The following is a 17369-nucleotide window of genomic DNA, read 5'->3' as shown; positions in this document are numbered from 1 at the left end:
TGCTTGAATCTGGGAGGTGGAGATTGCAGTGAGCTGAGATTGCACCACTGAACTCCACCTAGAGACAGAGCTAGACTCCATCTCAAAAAAAAAAAAAGAAATTATCTAATTAACAAAAAGCATGAGTGCTCCCGAGGGGAGTCAGGCATGTCCCGCCCTAGGTACCCACAGCACTCTGCCCAGGACACCTCTCCAGCTCCTAACAGTGCTAGTAACATCAACAAGAAAAGCAACGGGCCAGGCGTGCTGGCTCACACCTGTACTCCCACCACTTTGGGAGGTCAAGGTGGGCAGATCACCTGAGGTCAGGAGTTCGAGATTAGCCTGGCCAGTGAAACTCCGTCTCTACTAAAAATACAAAAATTAGCTGGGCGTGGTGGTAAGCGCCTGTAGTCCCAGCTACTCGGGAGGCTAAGGCAGGAGAATCATTTGAACTGGGGAGGAGGAGGTTGCAGTGAGCTGAAATGGCACCACCACATTCCAGCCTGGGCAACACAGTGACAGATTCCTTCTCAAAAAAAAAAGAAGAAAATCAACAATAGCAGCAGCAGCAAAGCAATTCCTATGTGTTGTTCATTTAATTCTCCCAACAACTCCAAGAAGTTGACCATTCTGGCCGGGCATGGTGGCTCACGCTTGTAATCCCAGCACTTTGGGAGGCCAAGGTGGGTGGATCACTAGGTCAGGAGATTGAGGCCACTCTGGCTAACACGGTGAAACCCCATCTCTACTAAAAATACAAAAAATTAGCCAGGCATGGTGGCAGGCACCTGTAATCCCAGCTACTCGGGAGGCTGAGGCAGGAGAATCGCTTGAACCTGGGAAGCGGAGGTTGCAGTGAGCCGAGATGGCGCCACTGCACTCCAGCCTGGGAGACACAGCGAGACTCCATCTCAAAAAAAAGGAAGTTGACCATTCTACTATGTCCACTTTACAGACAGATAACTCGGGCAGGAACCACCTGACTTACAGGGAGCAGTAACCTGCCCAAGCCACAGAGCTCCAAGGGCAGTGCCACCGCAGGACCAGGCGGGCTTGGCCACGGCCTAGGGGGCACTTACTTTGGAACTCGTATCTTGATGTGGATGTAGTGGTCTCCGTAGCCGTAGCTGTTAATCCGGGGGATGCCTTTCCCACCCATCCGAATCTTCTGGTCTGTCTGAGTCCCAGGGGGGATCTATAAAGAAAGAAAATCTGTGGTTTCCCCTGGTCCCCAGTTGCTCAAATAAAAAGTTTTCACTATATGAAGACAATCTTGATAGGAATTCCTTGAAAAGAACTACCACTGGCTCACGCTCCCATCACTTTGGGAGGTCGAGGCGGGCTGATCACGAGGTCAGGAGTTCAAGACCTGCCTGGCCAACATGATGAAACCCCGTCTCTACTAAAAATATAAAAATCAGCAGGGCATGGTAACGTGCACCTGTAATCTCAGCTACTCAGGAGGCTGAGGTAGGAGAATTGCTTGAACCCGGGAGGTGGAGGTTGCAGTGAGCCAAGATTGTGCCATTGCACTCCAGCTCTGGCTGACAGAGCAAGACTCTGTCTCGGCAGAGCGGTGGTGGAGGGGGTGGGTAAAAAAAAAGGCCGGGCGCAGTGGCTCATGCCTGTAATCCCAGCACTTTGGGGGGCTGAGGCAGGCAGATCACGAGGTCAGGTGATTGAGACCTTCCTGGCCAACATGGTGAAACCCCATCGCTACTAAAATACAAAAAATTAGCCAGGCATGGTGGCACGTGCTTGTAGGCCCAGCTACTCAGGAGGCTGAGATGGGAATCGCTTGAACCTGGGAGGCAGAGATTGCCACGAGCCAAGATCGCGCTACTGCACTCCAGCCTGGCGACAGAGCAAGACTCTGTCTCAAAAAAAAAAAAAAAAAAGAACTGCCACTGGGCTGGGCGCAGTGGCTCACACCTTTTAATCCCAGCACTTTGGGAGGCCGAGGCGGGTGAACTGCCTGAGATCAGGAGTTGAAGACCAGCCTGGGAAATATGGTGAAACCCTGTCTCTACTAAAATACAAAAAATTAGCCAGGTGTGGTGGCGTGCACCTGACGACAAAGCGAGACTCCATCTCAAAAAAAAAAAAGAACCGCCACTTGGGTTTCTGGGCCAAGCCCGCCCACGAGCACATGGAAATGAGCTAAGTTGGGTCTGCCCAGAGCAGAGCCTGTGACTAGGATGAGGGGGCAAGAGTTTGGGCAAGTGAGCCCAGGAAGCAGGAGTGAGGGAGCAAAGCAGGAAAAGCCAATACAGGGTGCGTGGCTGAGGTCGCTCCCTGGCCCTTGGAACCACAGGACCCTGGAGAAGCCAGGGAATAGCCCCCAGATGGAGGAGAAAGCCTTGGCCCAAAATGCCCACCTCCTTGATGGAGGTTACCCCAAGGTTCCCCACAAAGAAGCTGGAGAAGGTTCTGAGGCGAATACAGAGAATGATGTGGCCTGGAGGTGGGAGGAGCTGGAGGGGCAGGTCAAGAGAGAGGTGGGGGACAGGTGCTGGCAGCACACAGGCAGCCATCACTGTGGCAAAAGGGATATGCACCGCCCGAGTCTTCTGCTCTTGGAGCCAGACACTGGACAGAAGCAAGTGCAGAGAGCACAACCCAGGGTGAACCCCTCTGTGTCCTGAATGCGCCCAGTTCCCAGGCCCCGCTAACCAGTGTGGGAGTGATGCCAGCCAGGAACTGCTTCCCATGCGATTATAGAGTCAAGGCCTGTGGCTTGTGGTCCACACTCAAGGAGCAGCCTAAAATTCCTCATGTCCTCCCCTGTGAGTGCCCCCCAACATGCTGGTCACTCATGGGTTCCAGGCCACTGGTCAGTTCTTTTCCATTTCAGAAAAAGAGCAATAAAGTACAGGGGTGACAAAGGTGTTCTCACACCCTCTTACCGTCACGTTGATCGTCTCGTACAGGCCCTGGGCTCTGGCTGTTCCCCCAAGAAGAGCCTGAGCTATAGAAATAAAGAGGTCGGAGTGGATGTCTGCGCCGTCCCTCCGGAACACAGGGCTTTTCTGCACCTAAGGCCAAACATGACAGATGCATGTGAAGATAAGTCCACTGCAGACTAAACACCAGCTGCATGCCTGGCCAGGCCCAAGCTCAGACCTGACAAACTACACACCCCTTCCATACATAAAGTGCAGTGTTGAGGGAAAGAAATGTCCTTCCAACAAGGAGACACCATCCCAGGCCCAGGAATGACATGTTCTACACACGTGAAATGCCGAAATGGAAGCGTGCCTGGATTTCCTCAGTCTCAGATCAAGCCATTCAATCGTGAAGGGAAACAAAAATGTAAAACTGGCTTTTGAATTTTTTTTTTTAATCTTACTTTAGCCAGGCACAGTGGCACACACCTGTAATCCCAGCACTTTGGGAGGCCAAGGTGAGTGGATCACCTGAGGTCAGGAGTTTGAGACCAAACTGACCAACATGGTGAAACCTTGTCTGTACTAAAAATACAAAAATTAGCCAGGTGTGGTGGCGGGCCCCTGTAATCCCAGCTACTCAGGAGGCTGAGGCAGAAGATCCACTTGAACCTGGGAGATGAAGTTTGCATTGAACAGAGATCACACCACTGCACTCCAGCCTGAGCAACAGAGCGAGACTCCACCTCAAAAAAAAAAAAAAAAAAAAAAAAAAAAATCTTACTTTATTAGAAAGTATAGGCCAGCCGTGGTGGCTCACGCTTGTAATCCCAGCACTTTGGAAGGCTAAGGTGGGTGGATCACCTGAGGTCAGGAATTCGAGACCAGCCTGCCAACATGGTGAAAACCCATCTCTACTAAAAATACAAAAATTACCTGGGTGTGGTGGCGCATGCCTGTAGTCCCAGCTACTCAGGAGGCTGAGGCAAGAGAATCGCTTGAACCTGGGAGGTGGAGGTTGCAGTGAGCTGAGATCATGCCACTGCACTCCAGACTGGGCAACAGAGCAAGACTCTGTCTCCAGAAAAAAAAAAAAAGAAAAAAAGGGAAGAGTAAATAATATAACAAGCATGTCATACCCACAACCCAGTGGAGGTAACAAAATATCACAGGCTGGGCGCAGTGGCTCATACCTGTAATCCCAGCACTTTGGGAGGCCAAGGTGGGTGGATCATTTGAGCCCTGGGGTTTGAGACCACCCTGGGCAACATGGTGAAACCTCATCTTTACTAAAGATACAAAAGTCAGCCCGGCCTGGTGGCGTGTGCCTGTAGTCCCAGCTACTCAGGAGGCTGAGGTGGGAGGATCACCTGAGCCCAGGGAGTCTGAGGCTGCAGTGAGCCAAGACTGCCCCACTGCATTTCATCCTAGGCAACAAAGCAAGACCCCACCTCAAAAAATAAAGTAAAATAAAATAAAACATCATAAACACAGGTGAGTCTTGCCCTCCTCAGCTAACCACGACCCTGACTTTAACATTTATCATCCTATGAGCTTCTACTTACTATGTATTTCCGTGTCCCTAAATAATACATAATGCCATCTCACAGGTTTTAAAACTTTACACAGATGGTCTCTGAGGCCCTACAGCCACTGGCAAGCTGCCTTCCATCCCTGCTGTCTGTACCTGCAACGCCTGGAGCATCCCTTGAGTGCAGCTCTCATTCTTTCCTTCCGACTGCCCTGCAGCAGCCTCTGACCACCACGGCTCACTGAGCCATTCTCTTGTTGGAGGAAGGCAGTGTCTTGCTACCATGGACAGGACTCTTGTGCACCCCTTTGTACCTATCGCCTGCTAGGCTTGTGTGGGTTTTTCTCAGGTGTACACATAGGAGGGCAATTGCCAGTAGAAGGCATTGTCTTCATTAATGTTTCCACCATCTCAGAAAACCAAGGTTTGCCCCTGTATACAGTATGTAAAATTGTAACTTTCACACTCACTGCCTCATCAACAATCTTATCATAAAAACACAAGATGTTTCCTGTATTTTTATGTGACCTGTATTTCTAACTTGTTAACATGTTGAAGAAGTTGTCTTCTCTCCACACAAGGCACAGAATCTTGAAGGTAACAAACAGCTAAAAACCACATCTAGGTGGCCACTGTGCCCCTCAGAAACATGAATGGCGAGACATGTTCCTGTGAAGCTTTGATTACGTGGGAGCAGCCTCAGCCACACCCACCCGAAGAGAGGAAGGGCCCAACAGAAGCTGTGCGGGGCAGGGCACCTACCCTGAACGTAATGAAAATTTCCCTTTTTCCCACAGGCATCCTCACGGTCTGGCCATCCTCGACTCCTACAAGGGACATTAGAAAGGGAGAAGTTAGGCAGGACGCAGTGGCTCACGCCTGTAATCCCAGCACTTTGGGAGGCCAAGGCGGGCAGATCATGACGTCAAGAGATCGAGACCATCCTGGCCAACATGGTGAAACCTGGTCTCTACTAAAAATTAACTGGGCGTGGTGGCACACGCCTGTAGTCCCAGCTACTCAGGAGGCTGAGGAAAGAGAATCGCTTGAACCCAGGAAGTGGAGGTTGCAGTGAGCCGAGATCATTCCACTACACTCCAGCCTGGCAACAGAGCGGGACTCCGTCTTAAAAAAAAAAAAAAAGAAAAGAAAAAGAAAAAGAAAAAAAAAGAAAGGAAGCAGTTATTGTGAGACCTCCCACAGCACTTTCCACCCAAGATCCACTTGTAACCCACAGCTTCTTCCCCACTCCTGTTTCTTATTAACGAGGAACAATGTGATTATCTAAGAGGCACATGGGTAACCTTTCTGAGATGCAACACAGACACCTGATGACTGAGCACCTGCCTCAGGCCTGGTCTAGGCAGTGCCTCAGGCCTGGTCTAGGCAGTACCTCAGGGAGTTCATGGTCTCACTGGGGTGATGGGTGTTAACCAAACGATAGCACTAATGCATAACTACAAACAGAGACATGCTCTTCAATGGAAATGCTCACAACTCTAGAGAAACAGACATCTAAACAACAGTAAAGCAGGCCGGGCGCGGTGGCTCATGACTATAATCTCAGCACTTTGGGAAGCCGAGGCAGGTGGATCACGAGGTCAGGAGATCGAGACCATCCTGGCTAACACGGTGAAACCCCATCTCTACTAAAAATACAAAAAATTAGCCAGGTGTGGTGGCAGGTGCCTGTAGTCCCAGCTCCTCGGGAGGCTGAGGCAGGAGAATGGCGTGAGTCTGGGAGGCAGACCTTGCAGTGGGCCGAGATCGGGCCACTGCGCTCCAGCCTGGGTGACAGAGCGAGACTCCGTCTCAAAAAAGAAAAAAAAAAGAACAGGGAGGAGGGTGTGAGGCTAGCTAGGGAAGGGATACTCAAGCTGGGATCTCCAAGATGAATAAAGTTAACCCAAAAAAGAAAGCAGAAAGTGAGTTTTGGGCAAGGGAACAGTAGACATGGAGTGAGGGGTGGGATCCGTGGGGCTGATGTAGATAGGGTGGCAGCAGGGACAATGATGGCTTCGGTGACTAAGACAGGGGAGAGAGGAGAGGAGCCCGGGGGTTGGAAGCTGCTCCCTCACCAGGAAGAAGCAGAGTAGGCACGTCAGGTCTCTTCTCCCCAGTGTGACATGCAAAGTGTAGATTTTAAGGATAACTGGCAGAAATAGAAAGATTCAAGGAGACTCCAGTTCCTCCTCCAGCCTGGGGCTCCAGGGCCTCAACCATAACTTCTACCAAGAGCCCACTCACACTCAGTGTGGTGGCCTCGGCCCTGTCTGCCCTCTCCACACGGTGCAGTGGCCTCGGCCCTGTCCGCCCTCTCCACACGGTGCGGTGGCCTCGGCCCTGTCCGCCCTCTCCACACGGTGCGGTGGCCTCGGCCCTGTCTGCCCTCTCCACACGGTGTGGTGGCCTCAACCCTGTCTGCCCTCTCCAAGCTCCTGGACATGGCGGGCCCAAGCACCCACCTGCAGGCACAGGGATCATCACTCGCTTTTTCTGCTTGGCTTGTCCTGCTCCCCTGCAGACCACACAGGGCGATATGATGATGGAGCCGCGGCCACCACATCTCCTACACGTGGAACGCATCACAAAAGGGCCTGTGTTGATGGTTTCCTGATAAAAACAAGAAAAATGGTAACCTAAGTACGCAGGTAAACTGATGGGTGGTTCTGCAACCACAATGTGCGTAAGAAAAATGTCTCTTTAAGGCTTGTTTTTTATGTGCATGTGCACTCAAACACACTGCCTAGGAACCCAGGCGCAGGGCCTCAATCTGTTCATCTTATTTTCTAGAACACACAAACTTCTGCACTCCAGATCATCAACTTGACCACACGACACTGAAAAATATGATACCGCCTCTCTACAGAAGTACCTGAAGACTCCTGGGAGCTGAGCAGTACATTTAAAAAAGATTATTTCCCCTTGAATTACAAAAGCAATTGTTAGAAAAATAAAGAACAAAGTGACAACTGGATGCAATCCCCCGCCCCGCCCCCGGAGCTGCTGTGCTCTGGTTGCTGAGCCTGTGGTATCAGGGAAGGAGGAGCACAGGCTCGTCTCCTCAGGGTCACGGGGGAAAGACAGCCAGGCTGAGTTCACCAACTCCCCCAACTCCCAGCATACGTTCTCTGGGAGCAGTGCCACAACCAGCTCTTCTCAGTCAGTGATGCAAGCCATGGGAGGTGGAGTCTCGGGCAGAGCCTTACCATGCCGGAGCCACCACAGTAGTGGCAATGCTGCACCTTGGTGCCGGGCTCGTTCCCCTTGCCGTTGCAGCGCTCACACGTGTCCATGATGTTTACGGTGAACTCCTTGTTGACCCCCTTTGCAGCTTGATTGAATGTCAACTCCATGAAGTACTAAAGAAACCAAGGGACAGCCTGTCAACTTTTGTTTGCAACGACCAAAACTGACGCTCGGCTCTAAAGGGAAAGGAGGGTACTGGCCCACATTTTCAGTCACTCTTTCACCACTGTACTTACTTGCACTCTGCCAAGTAAGCATAGGTAGGACTCACTGAACGAATTCTGCCCTACTCTTTGGGATTTTTAAGAGATAATGTATGACTTAAATGAAAACGTACTTTCAACAGACTGAAAATGTTCACAGATAAATACTCGTACATGGCACTTAAAAACAGCCTGAATGATCCACAATCATAATTTAGATCATAAATACATCCCCTCTCTCTTCCACTCTGACAGTGTCTTATAAGGACACAAATGAGAGAGGATCAGCAGTGCCTTCCCACCGGACAGAACTCTCCTGGAATACTGTAGCAGATGAGAGACAACACTCACACCCTCATGGGCTCTGAAAGCCTTAGGTGCTACCTCATTATGCAACTGTTAAGAATACCATCAGAATGGACATACTCATTACTACCTATGCGATTTTTCAAATACTGAAATTATTTTCTACTAAAATGGCTGCCTCCAGATCACTCCATTTAAGCTGCCTTGCCTTTCTGAGAAACAGAAACTGATAAAAAAATTTGTTTGACCCATACTTAGTCTAAAATTTGAATAATTCTTCCAAGTGAGGAACTTACTTCCTGAGGCTGATCAAACACGGTCTGGAAATCTCCAAATGAAGAGGATGAGAACTCGCCAAAGATCTTCCTGAACAGCTCCTCGGGGTCCACAGTGGGGCCTCCCTTCCAGTAGCTATGCTGGGAGCCGCTGGCCCCAGGATCGAAGCCTGCAGAGCCGTAGGCATCGTACTGCTTCCTCTTCACCTCATCACTCAAAACCTACAGTGAAAGGCAGAGCCACTGGGCATCCCAGGTCTACCAAGGCCCAGGAATACAGACAAGAGTTCACAGCAAATAAGGCAGCCATAACATTTATTAAGTGGCCCTGTGTGCAAACACATCCTATGAGGTTGGGTTGGGCCTGCGACTAGCACCTAGAAGAGGGATGAGATGACCAAACTGAATGCTAAGTGTAGGGCGTGAAGTGCTTCCAAAAGTCTCACGAACTCTCCCGCCGTCGCGCATGCTGGGGAAATGTTTGTGTTGATCCTCGCTTGACCTCACAGGCACCCTGGATTCTTCACAGATTCACACTTCACCTCTCTCCTCAGGGGACATTACCTCGTAGAGAATTTATGCTTCCTACCCTTACCTTCATTGAAAGGTTTTCTGCAAGCCAGAACAACCGGAGTAACAGAAGTAACAGCAATGACAATAGCAGTGGTGCAATCCTAGCTCACTGCAGCCTCAACCTCCCAGGTTGAAGCAATCCTCCTGCCTCAGCCTCCAGAGTAGCTGGGTCTACAGGTGCACACCACCAGTCCTGGCAAATTGTTTTAAGTTTTTGTAGAGACAGGGTCTTGCTATGTTGCCCAGGCTGCTTTCAAACTCCTGGCCTCAAGCGATCCTCCCACTTCGACCTCCCAAAATACTGGGATTACAGGCATGAGCCACTGGGCCTGGCCCACAAAACTGTTAATAAGGACTAACTACCTCAAAAAGGGGGATTAGGGAGGGACAAGGAAAAATGTAGTATTCGCTTTGTATCTTTTTTTTTTTTTTTGAGACGGGAGTCTTGCTCTGTCGCCAGGCTGGAGTGCAGTGGCGCGATCTCGGCTCACTGCAACCTCTGCCTCCCGGGTTCAAGTGATTCTCCTGCCTCAGCCTCCCGAGTAGCTGGGACTAAAGACATGCACCACCACGCCCAGCTAATTTTTTTGTATTTTTAGTAGAGACAGGGTTTCACCACATTTGCCAGGACGGTCTCGATCTCTTGACCTCGTGATCCGTCTGCGTCAGCCTCCCAAAGTGCTGGGATTACAAGCGTGAGCCACCGTGCCTGGCCCTCACTTTGTATCTTTTTTTTATGTGTTTGTCTTACTTTTTTTTTCTTTAATTAAAAAGACACTGCCCTAGGCTGAGTATGGTGGCTCACACTTGTAATCCCAGGACTTTGGGAGGCCAAGGCAGGTGGACTGCTTGAGTTCATGAGTTCAAGACCAGCCTGGGCAACATGGTGAAACCCCATCACAAGAAAAATACAAAAAAATTAACCAAGAATGGTGGTGCATGCCTATAGTTCCAGCTACTTGGGAGGCTGAGGTGGGAGGATTGCTTGAGCACGGAGGTTGAGGTTGAGGCTGCAGTGAACCGTGATTGCACCACTGCACTCCAGCCTGGGCAACAAAGTGAGACACTATCTCAAAAAAATAGGCACTATCCTTAAGGCCAAACAGAAAAGAGTACGCTTCCTCCAAAGGAAAAGACACTTCCACCTAGAATGGAGGGGGACTAAGAAAGCAGGTGGAGGACAGCTTGGTGCCTAGGGTAACTTTTAGGGCACCCAGTTAAGATGCAAAGGAGGAAGGCTGGCAGAGGAGGAGACAAGTGGGAGTTCATGACTTCCTGGTGGGTTTTATCTCCTGGTTCCAGCCCTTCCCAAGGAATTGCTGCTCTTAGGTTCTGAGGCTCGGTCCTTTTAATAACATCCCCCTTGAAGACAGAAGTCAGCAACATGGTGGATTAGGACTCTCCAAAACTCATGCCCCTGGCAGAAACATCAGATCAACTAACCATGTGGAAAAACACATTCACAAGAATAACACCCCCACGCCCCATTAAAAATTGAATCTTCTGGGTGCAGTGGGGAACCTGTAGTCCCAGCTACTCAGGAAGTTGAGGTTGAGGCAGGAAAACTGCTTGAGCCCAAGAGTTTGAGGCTGCAGTGAGCCGTGATCTCGCCACTACACTCCAGCCTAGACCTCAACTCTTTTTTTTTTTTTCGATTGGGAGTCTCGCTCTGTTGCCCAGGCTGGAGTACAATGGCGCAATCTTCGGCTCACTGATGCCTCCCGGGTTCAAGCAATTCTCCTGCCTCAGCCTCCTGAATAGCTGGGATTACAGGCACCAACCACCACACCTGGCTAATTTTTGTATTTTTAGTAGAGATGGGGTTTCACCATATTGCTCAGGCTGGTCTTTTGGCCAGGCTGGTCTCAAACTCCTGACCTCCTGATCCGCCTGTCTTGGCCTCCCAAAGTGCTGGGATTATAGGGATTATAGACGTGAGCCACTGCGCCTGGCTGAGACCTCAACTCTTGAAAAAAAAAAAAATTAATCTTATCTTCCATAGAAGCAGGTTCCAAGACTGTTTAGTTATGTTATCAATTAGTTTGAGTTACCTAATAAGAACATATTATTTTAAAATTACACTAGTAAATAAACTTTTCATTAGATCTAGTTGACAGATATTTACTCAAAAAAGATTTACTGAGTTGAGACTGTTCTTCTACGTGGCTGTCTACTGCTGTAGATATATGAGCTCCTATATATACTGAACCCCTTTAGGATGGCCAAAGTCGGGCAGGTCTGGTGCCTTGCACCTATAATCCTAGCAATTTGAGAGGCTGAGGCAGGAGGATCTCTTCAGCTCAGGAGTTCAAGACCAGCCCGGGCAACATAGAGGGACCCTGTCTCTTAAGCAAAAAAAAAAAAAAAAGAAAAGATCGTCAAAAAGTCTGGGAAAAAGGTCTACTTTCAGAAAACTATGGAAGTGGGGTCAATAGCTGTTTTCAGAGATGTATGCTTTGTCCTCTGATTACATTGACATTCTTACAGGACAATAATGGGCTTCTACTTTTACAATAACCGCTATCCCCAAAAAGCAGTGATGCCCTGAGGTGGAGGAAGGGGATGTCATTGAATAAGGGCCGAATTAATTAATCCAACTGTGAATTCCCAAATCCAGCTACAAGTGTAAATTACCTGGGGAACTTTATTAGTACAGATTATTGGATCCTGTTCTTTTTTTTTTTTTTTGAGACGGAGTCTTGCTCTGTCGCCCAGGCTGGAGTGCAGTGGCGCAATCTCAGCTCACTACAAGCTCTGCCTCCCGGGTTCACGCCATTCTCCTGTCTCAGCCTCCCCAGCACCTGGGACTACAGGCACACGCCGCCATGCCCGGCTAATTTTTTTTATTTTTAGTAGAGACGGGGTTTCACCGTGTTAGCCAGGATGGTCTCGATCTCCTGACCACGTGATCCACCCGCCTTGGCCTCCCAAAGTGCTGGGATTACAGGCATGAGCCACCGCGCCTGGCCTGGATCCTGTTCTTCATTGAGATTCCAAGTTAGTCTTAGAATGTTGTTGTTTTTTTTTTAATTTTTTATTTTTTGAGAGAAGGTCTTGTTCTGTTGCCCAGACCATAGTTCTATGGCACAATCATGGCATCATGGGTCACTGCAGCTTTGAGCCCCTCAAGTGATGAACCTGACTCAGCCTCCCAAGTAGCTGGGTTTACAGGTGCGCCACCACCACGCCTGGTGATTTTTTTTTTTTTTTGTAGAGACGTGGTCTTACTACATTGCCCAAGCTGGTCTCAAACTCCTAGGGTCAAGCCAACTCCTGAGGTCAAGTGATCCTCCTGCCTCAGCTTCCCAAAGTGCTAGGACTACAGGAGTGAGCCACCATGCTTGGCCTGGAATCTCTTTTTTTTAATTTTTTTTAACAAGATTACTTGGAGCAGGGACATGGCCTTCACACTGGACTGTATGACACACCAGGCTGTCCCAGGTAGCAATGCAATCTTTGATTAATACACATAGCTGAACAGCAGTGACCGCATGCACCGAAGTCATATTACCTCATAGGCTTCTGCCAGCTGGGAGAACTTCTCCTTGGCTTTGGGATCATCCTTATTTGTGTCAGGGTGATACTTCTTGGCAAGCTAAGGGAAAAACATGATAAATTACTCCAGATACAATGTGAACCCCAAATACCAGAAACAACAAAACCCCCGATACAACAGAACCCCAAATACCAGTCATAATTATGTTCCCTTTATAAAAGTTGTCTCTCAGCTGGGTGCAGTGGCTCACACCTGTAATCCCAACACTTTGGGAAGTGAAGGCAGGCAGATCACTTAAGCTCAGGAGTTCAACACCAGCCTGGGCAACACGGCGAAACCCCTCTCCACCAAAAATACAAAAAATTAGTCAGGCGTGGTGGCACATGCCTGTGGTCCCAGCTACTCAGGAGGCTGAAGCACGAGAATCACTTGAACCTGGGAGGTGGAGGTTGCAGTGAGCAGAGATCGAGGCACTGCACTCGAGCCTAGGTGACGGAGTGAGATTCTGTCCACCCCACAAAATAATAATAATAATGATCTGTTTTAATGTATCCATCTCCTAACTTGAGGGCAGGAACTGATTCTGATGTATCTTTGCCCTTAGCACCCAGCATGGCTTAGAATAGGTAAATGAACAAAAAAGAAAAACAAATTTTTAAAAAGGGGGCCGGGTGCAGTGGCTCATGCCTGTTATCCCAGCACTTTGAGATGCTGAGCTGGGTGGATCACCAGAGGTCAGGAGTTTGAGAACAGCCTGGCCAACATGGCGAAACCCCATCTCTACTAAAAATACAAAAATTAGCCAGGTATGGTCACGCGCGCCTATAAACACAGGTACTCGGGAGGCTGAGGCAGGAGAATTGCTTGAGCCTGGGAGACAGAGGTTGCAGTGAGCCAAGACTGCACCACTGCACTCCAGCCTGAGCCACACGGCGAGACTCTGTCTGAAAAAAGAAAAAATTTTTAAAAAGGGAAGAAAATGACTGAATAAATAGACGTCTCTGCTGTTTCAATTATTTTTGTAGGTAAATAAAATACAGTAATTGCTACAGCTTTAACTGATCTTTTTACTTCCGTGCCTAAAAATCTGAATGGTTCTCTAAATTAAGTCTTTCTCTTAAATTATGTCTCTGGGACTTACTAAGGGCCTCAAATCAACTGTCATGTGAGTCCAACCCAGCCTCCATCTTTTCAATCTTTTCCCACTCTTGGATCAGGCACCTGACTCTTGAGCTCAGGAAGAGACAGGCCATTCGCTCTTCACAGGCCAGGATCTCTGCTTCCTGTCCCCATGCCTCTGTTCATTCCATTACAACCCAATTAAAAAAAAAAGACAACCCAATTAAAAGTGGGCAATGGATCCAAACACACGTTTCTCCAAAGACATACTAATAGCCAACATGCACAAGAAAGATGCTCACCATCATTAGTCATCAGGGAAAAGGCAAATCGAAACTCTAACGAGATAGCATTTCATATTCACTAGGGTCGTAATTAAAAAGACAGATGATAATAGTTAAGTGTTCACTGGGATGTGGAGAAATCATGGCCCTCATATGCTGCTGGTGGGAATGTAAAATGGTGCAGCTGCTTTGAAAAAGGCTGGCAGCTTCTCAAAAGGTTAAACATCCAGTTACCATATGACTCAGCAACTATACTCCTAAATATCCAAGAGAACAGAAAACGTGTCTACACAAAAACTTACATATGAATGTCTATATAGCAGCACTGTTCATGATAGCAAAAAGTGGAAAATATCCAAATGTCCATCAAACGATGAATAAACAAAATGTGATTAATCCATGCAACAGATTATTTGACCATAAAAAGGGATGAAGTATTGACACAAACTGTAACACAGATGAACCCTGAAAACATTATGTGAATGAAAGAAGCCAAGACACACAAAAGGATACATATTGTATGATTCCCTGTATATGAATATTGAGAATAGGCGAATCCAAAGAGGCAGGATGCAGATTAGCAGCTGCTAGGGACCGGGGAGAGAGGACAATGGAAGGGGAGTGCTAATGAATACAGAGTTTCTTTTCGAGGTAATGAAAATGTCCTAAAGTTGACTGTGGTGACAGGTGCACAAGTCCAGTGAACTGTGCACTTATAAAAAGCTGTCAATCCTACAATGGTGCCTCCAATATTGATTTTATTTTGTTGGTCAGAGCAAACCAAGGGTCTAGGAACCAGTGGTGTAGACATCTCGTATACAACTTTACTCAGCTACCCTAACTACCCTAATAGACCCTGGGATACAATGGGAATTTCACATTTTCCAGGTTAAGAAAGGGCCAGGCGCGGTGGCTCACGCCTGTAATCCCAGCACTTTGGGAGGCTGAGGCAGGTGAATCACCTGAGGTCAGGAGTTTAAGACCAGCCTGACCAACAAAGTGAAACCGCGTCTCTACTAAAAATACAAAAAAAATTAGCCGGGTGTGGTGGCAGGTGCCTATAGTCCCAGCTACTTGGGAGGCGGACACAGGAGAACTGCTTGAACCCAGGAGGCAGAGGTTGCAGTGAGCCGAGATTGCGCCACTGCACTCCAGCCTCAGCAACGGAGTGAGACTCCATCTCAAAAAAAAAAAAAAAAAAAAAAGAAAGGAAAGGAAGTAATTCTAAACCTCTAAACTTTTATCTGGATGCAAAGAATAACTACCTAAAACTTAGACTAGCATATCTACTGATTCAGAAAATACAGATTACATTTAATTATGAAAACCGCTCTAGAAAAAAAAACTTCTTAAAATCTCTGGTTTGGACTCGCCTCTTTTTTCTGAAGCACCAACCTCTACAGCACTGTGCATCGAAAAACAGTCTAGCAAAGTCCAGCTTTATCACACCCTTCTATACTATCAGCTCATGAGACCTATCCATATGGGCACATACGCTGTACTGATCAGGATCACATGGGATCAACAACATTTCTACTACAATTTGGTCACCAAAACCTGACTTCCATACAGACCTGATAATAGGCTTTCTTGATCTCTTTCTGGCTGGCATTTCGAGGCACTCCTAATATCTGGTAATAATCTTCTTTGGCCAAAGGGGCACTCGTGTGGAAGGAGGCAGTACAAATGAAAGGGTAATGTTTTGTTCCTAAAAAGGAAAAAACAAAGAAAATCACTCTGGCAATGTTCTCAACAGAAGAAAACTGAGTACATGACCCCCCAGGCTATATCTGTGAAGGAACAAACAAACTGATAAGGTTTGGCTGTGTCCCCACCCAGATCTCATCTAGAATTTTAGTTCCCATAATCCCCACGTGTCATTGGAGGGACCTGATGGGAGGTAATTGAATCACAGGAGCGGTTACCTCCATGCTGGTCTCGCGATAATAAGTTCTCATGAGATCTGATAGTTTTATGAGGGGCTCACCCTTTTGCTCATTCTTCCTGCTGCCATGTTAAGAAGGATGTGTTTGCTTCCCCTTCCGCCATGATCGCTGAGGCCTCCCCAGCCATGCTGAACTGTGAGTTAAATAAACCTCTTTCCTTTAAAATTTACCCAGTCTTAGGTATGTCTTTATTAGCTGCATGAGAACAGACTAATACACAGGCTACAGCTTTAGGGCTGTTCCCTAATGCACTTCAATAATGGCTAAGGAAGCCACAGTATTCAATTAATATTAAACTATGTCAGAGTATTGGATGAGGCTGATTCTCCTCGCTTATACTACTGGAGTGGTCTCAGTAAACCACTAAAGGAATAATACTCCTGACTGGGAGATGATTAAAAAGGGATTCAGCTCCCCCCTCTTATGCCACATGAGCACTTACCATTTGCTAGGTATTTTCATATTTTTCTGTCACATTTAATGCTTAACAACTCCCCACATTCTTTTCCCTCTATCTTGCAGCCTTGGGTATCTACTTAAGGAGCAGTTCTCAAGACTGCGCTCCCTGGACCAACAGCATCATTAGACTGATGAAAACACAGATGTTCAAGCCCTACTCCAGACATTCACCAGAAACTCAGGAGGTCTCCACCCACTAGATGCCAGTAGAGAACTCCCCGTCTCCAGGCATTGCCAAATGTCCCCTGGGAAGTAAAAGTGTCCCCTGCTGAGAACCAATGACAACTCAATCTAAGAAGGTCGGGGAAGAACTTCTAGGCATCAGCTGTTAAGCTGCAGAAACTGGCTAAGCTGCCCAGGAAAGCATTTGCCACTTTCAGTGGAAAACAAATGGCGGTTACTAACTAGGATGACTTTGTACTTTGGATCTGGATTCACAGCACCTTTTTTAATAGCAAGACACCAACTGCTTAAGAAACAAGGATGTTTTAGTTCATCCACTTAACAGATAGGAAGAGCAGGTTTTTTGTTTTTTGAGATGGAGTCTCGCTCTGTCGCCCAGGCTGGAGTGCAGTGGCGCCATCCTGGCTCACTGCAAGCTCCACTTTCCGGGTTTACGCCATTCTCCTGCCTCGGCCTCCCAAGTAGCTGGGACTACGGGCGCCTGCCACCACACCCGGCTAATTTTTTCATATTTTTAGTAGAGACGGGGTTTCGCAGTGTTAGACAGGATGGTCTCAATCTCCTGACCTCATGATCCGCCTGCCTCGACCTCCCAAAGTGCTGGGATTACAGGCGTGAGCCACCGTGCCCGGCAGGCTTTTTGTTTCTTTGTTTTTTGAGACGGAGTTTCGCTCTTCTTGCCCAGACTGGCATGCAGTGGTGCGATTTTGGCTCACTGCAACCTCCGCCTGCTGGGTTCAAGCGACTCTCCTGCCTCAGCCTCCCAAGTAACTGGGACTACAGGCGTGTGCCACCACGCCCAGACTGGAGGTGTTTTAATAGATGAAATCTGTTTAAAAAGTGAATAAGCCGGGCCGGGTATGGTGGCTCCTGCCTGT

At 48.1% G+C, this 17369-nt stretch overlaps 1 protein-coding gene across 3 annotated transcripts in view; it reads right to left on the bottom strand.

Moving 5' to 3' along the window:
- Window positions 1-17369, bottom strand: part of DNAJA3 (DnaJ heat shock protein family (Hsp40) member A3) — a 32106-nt gene that overhangs the window by 6874 nt on the left and 7863 nt on the right. For 2 of the 3 annotated variants that reach the window (XM_009430218.4, XM_009430217.4), the window contains exons 2-9: window positions 15478-15611; window positions 12516-12599; window positions 8453-8653; window positions 7608-7760; window positions 6864-7011; window positions 5161-5225; window positions 2889-3017; window positions 1062-1177 (exon numbers count right to left, since the gene is read on the bottom strand). In XM_009430218.4, coding sequence (XP_009428493.1) covers window positions 1062-1177; window positions 2889-3017; window positions 5161-5225; window positions 6864-7011; window positions 7608-7760; window positions 8453-8653; window positions 12516-12599; window positions 15478-15611 — 1030 coding nt within the window. The remainder of the gene's footprint in view (window positions 1-1061; window positions 1178-2888; window positions 3018-5160; window positions 5226-6863; window positions 7012-7607; window positions 7761-8452; window positions 8654-12515; window positions 12600-15477; window positions 15612-17369) is intronic. The other variant, XM_009430219.3, reaches the window with a different exon arrangement.

This window comes from Pan troglodytes, chromosome 18, assembly GCF_028858775.2.
Source record: "Pan troglodytes isolate AG18354 chromosome 18, NHGRI_mPanTro3-v2.0_pri, whole genome shotgun sequence".
Lineage (NCBI taxonomy): Eukaryota > Metazoa > Chordata > Mammalia > Primates > Hominidae > Pan > Pan troglodytes.
Note: the sequence above shows the minus strand (reverse complement) of the source record. Positions and strands in the feature narration are given on the sequence as shown.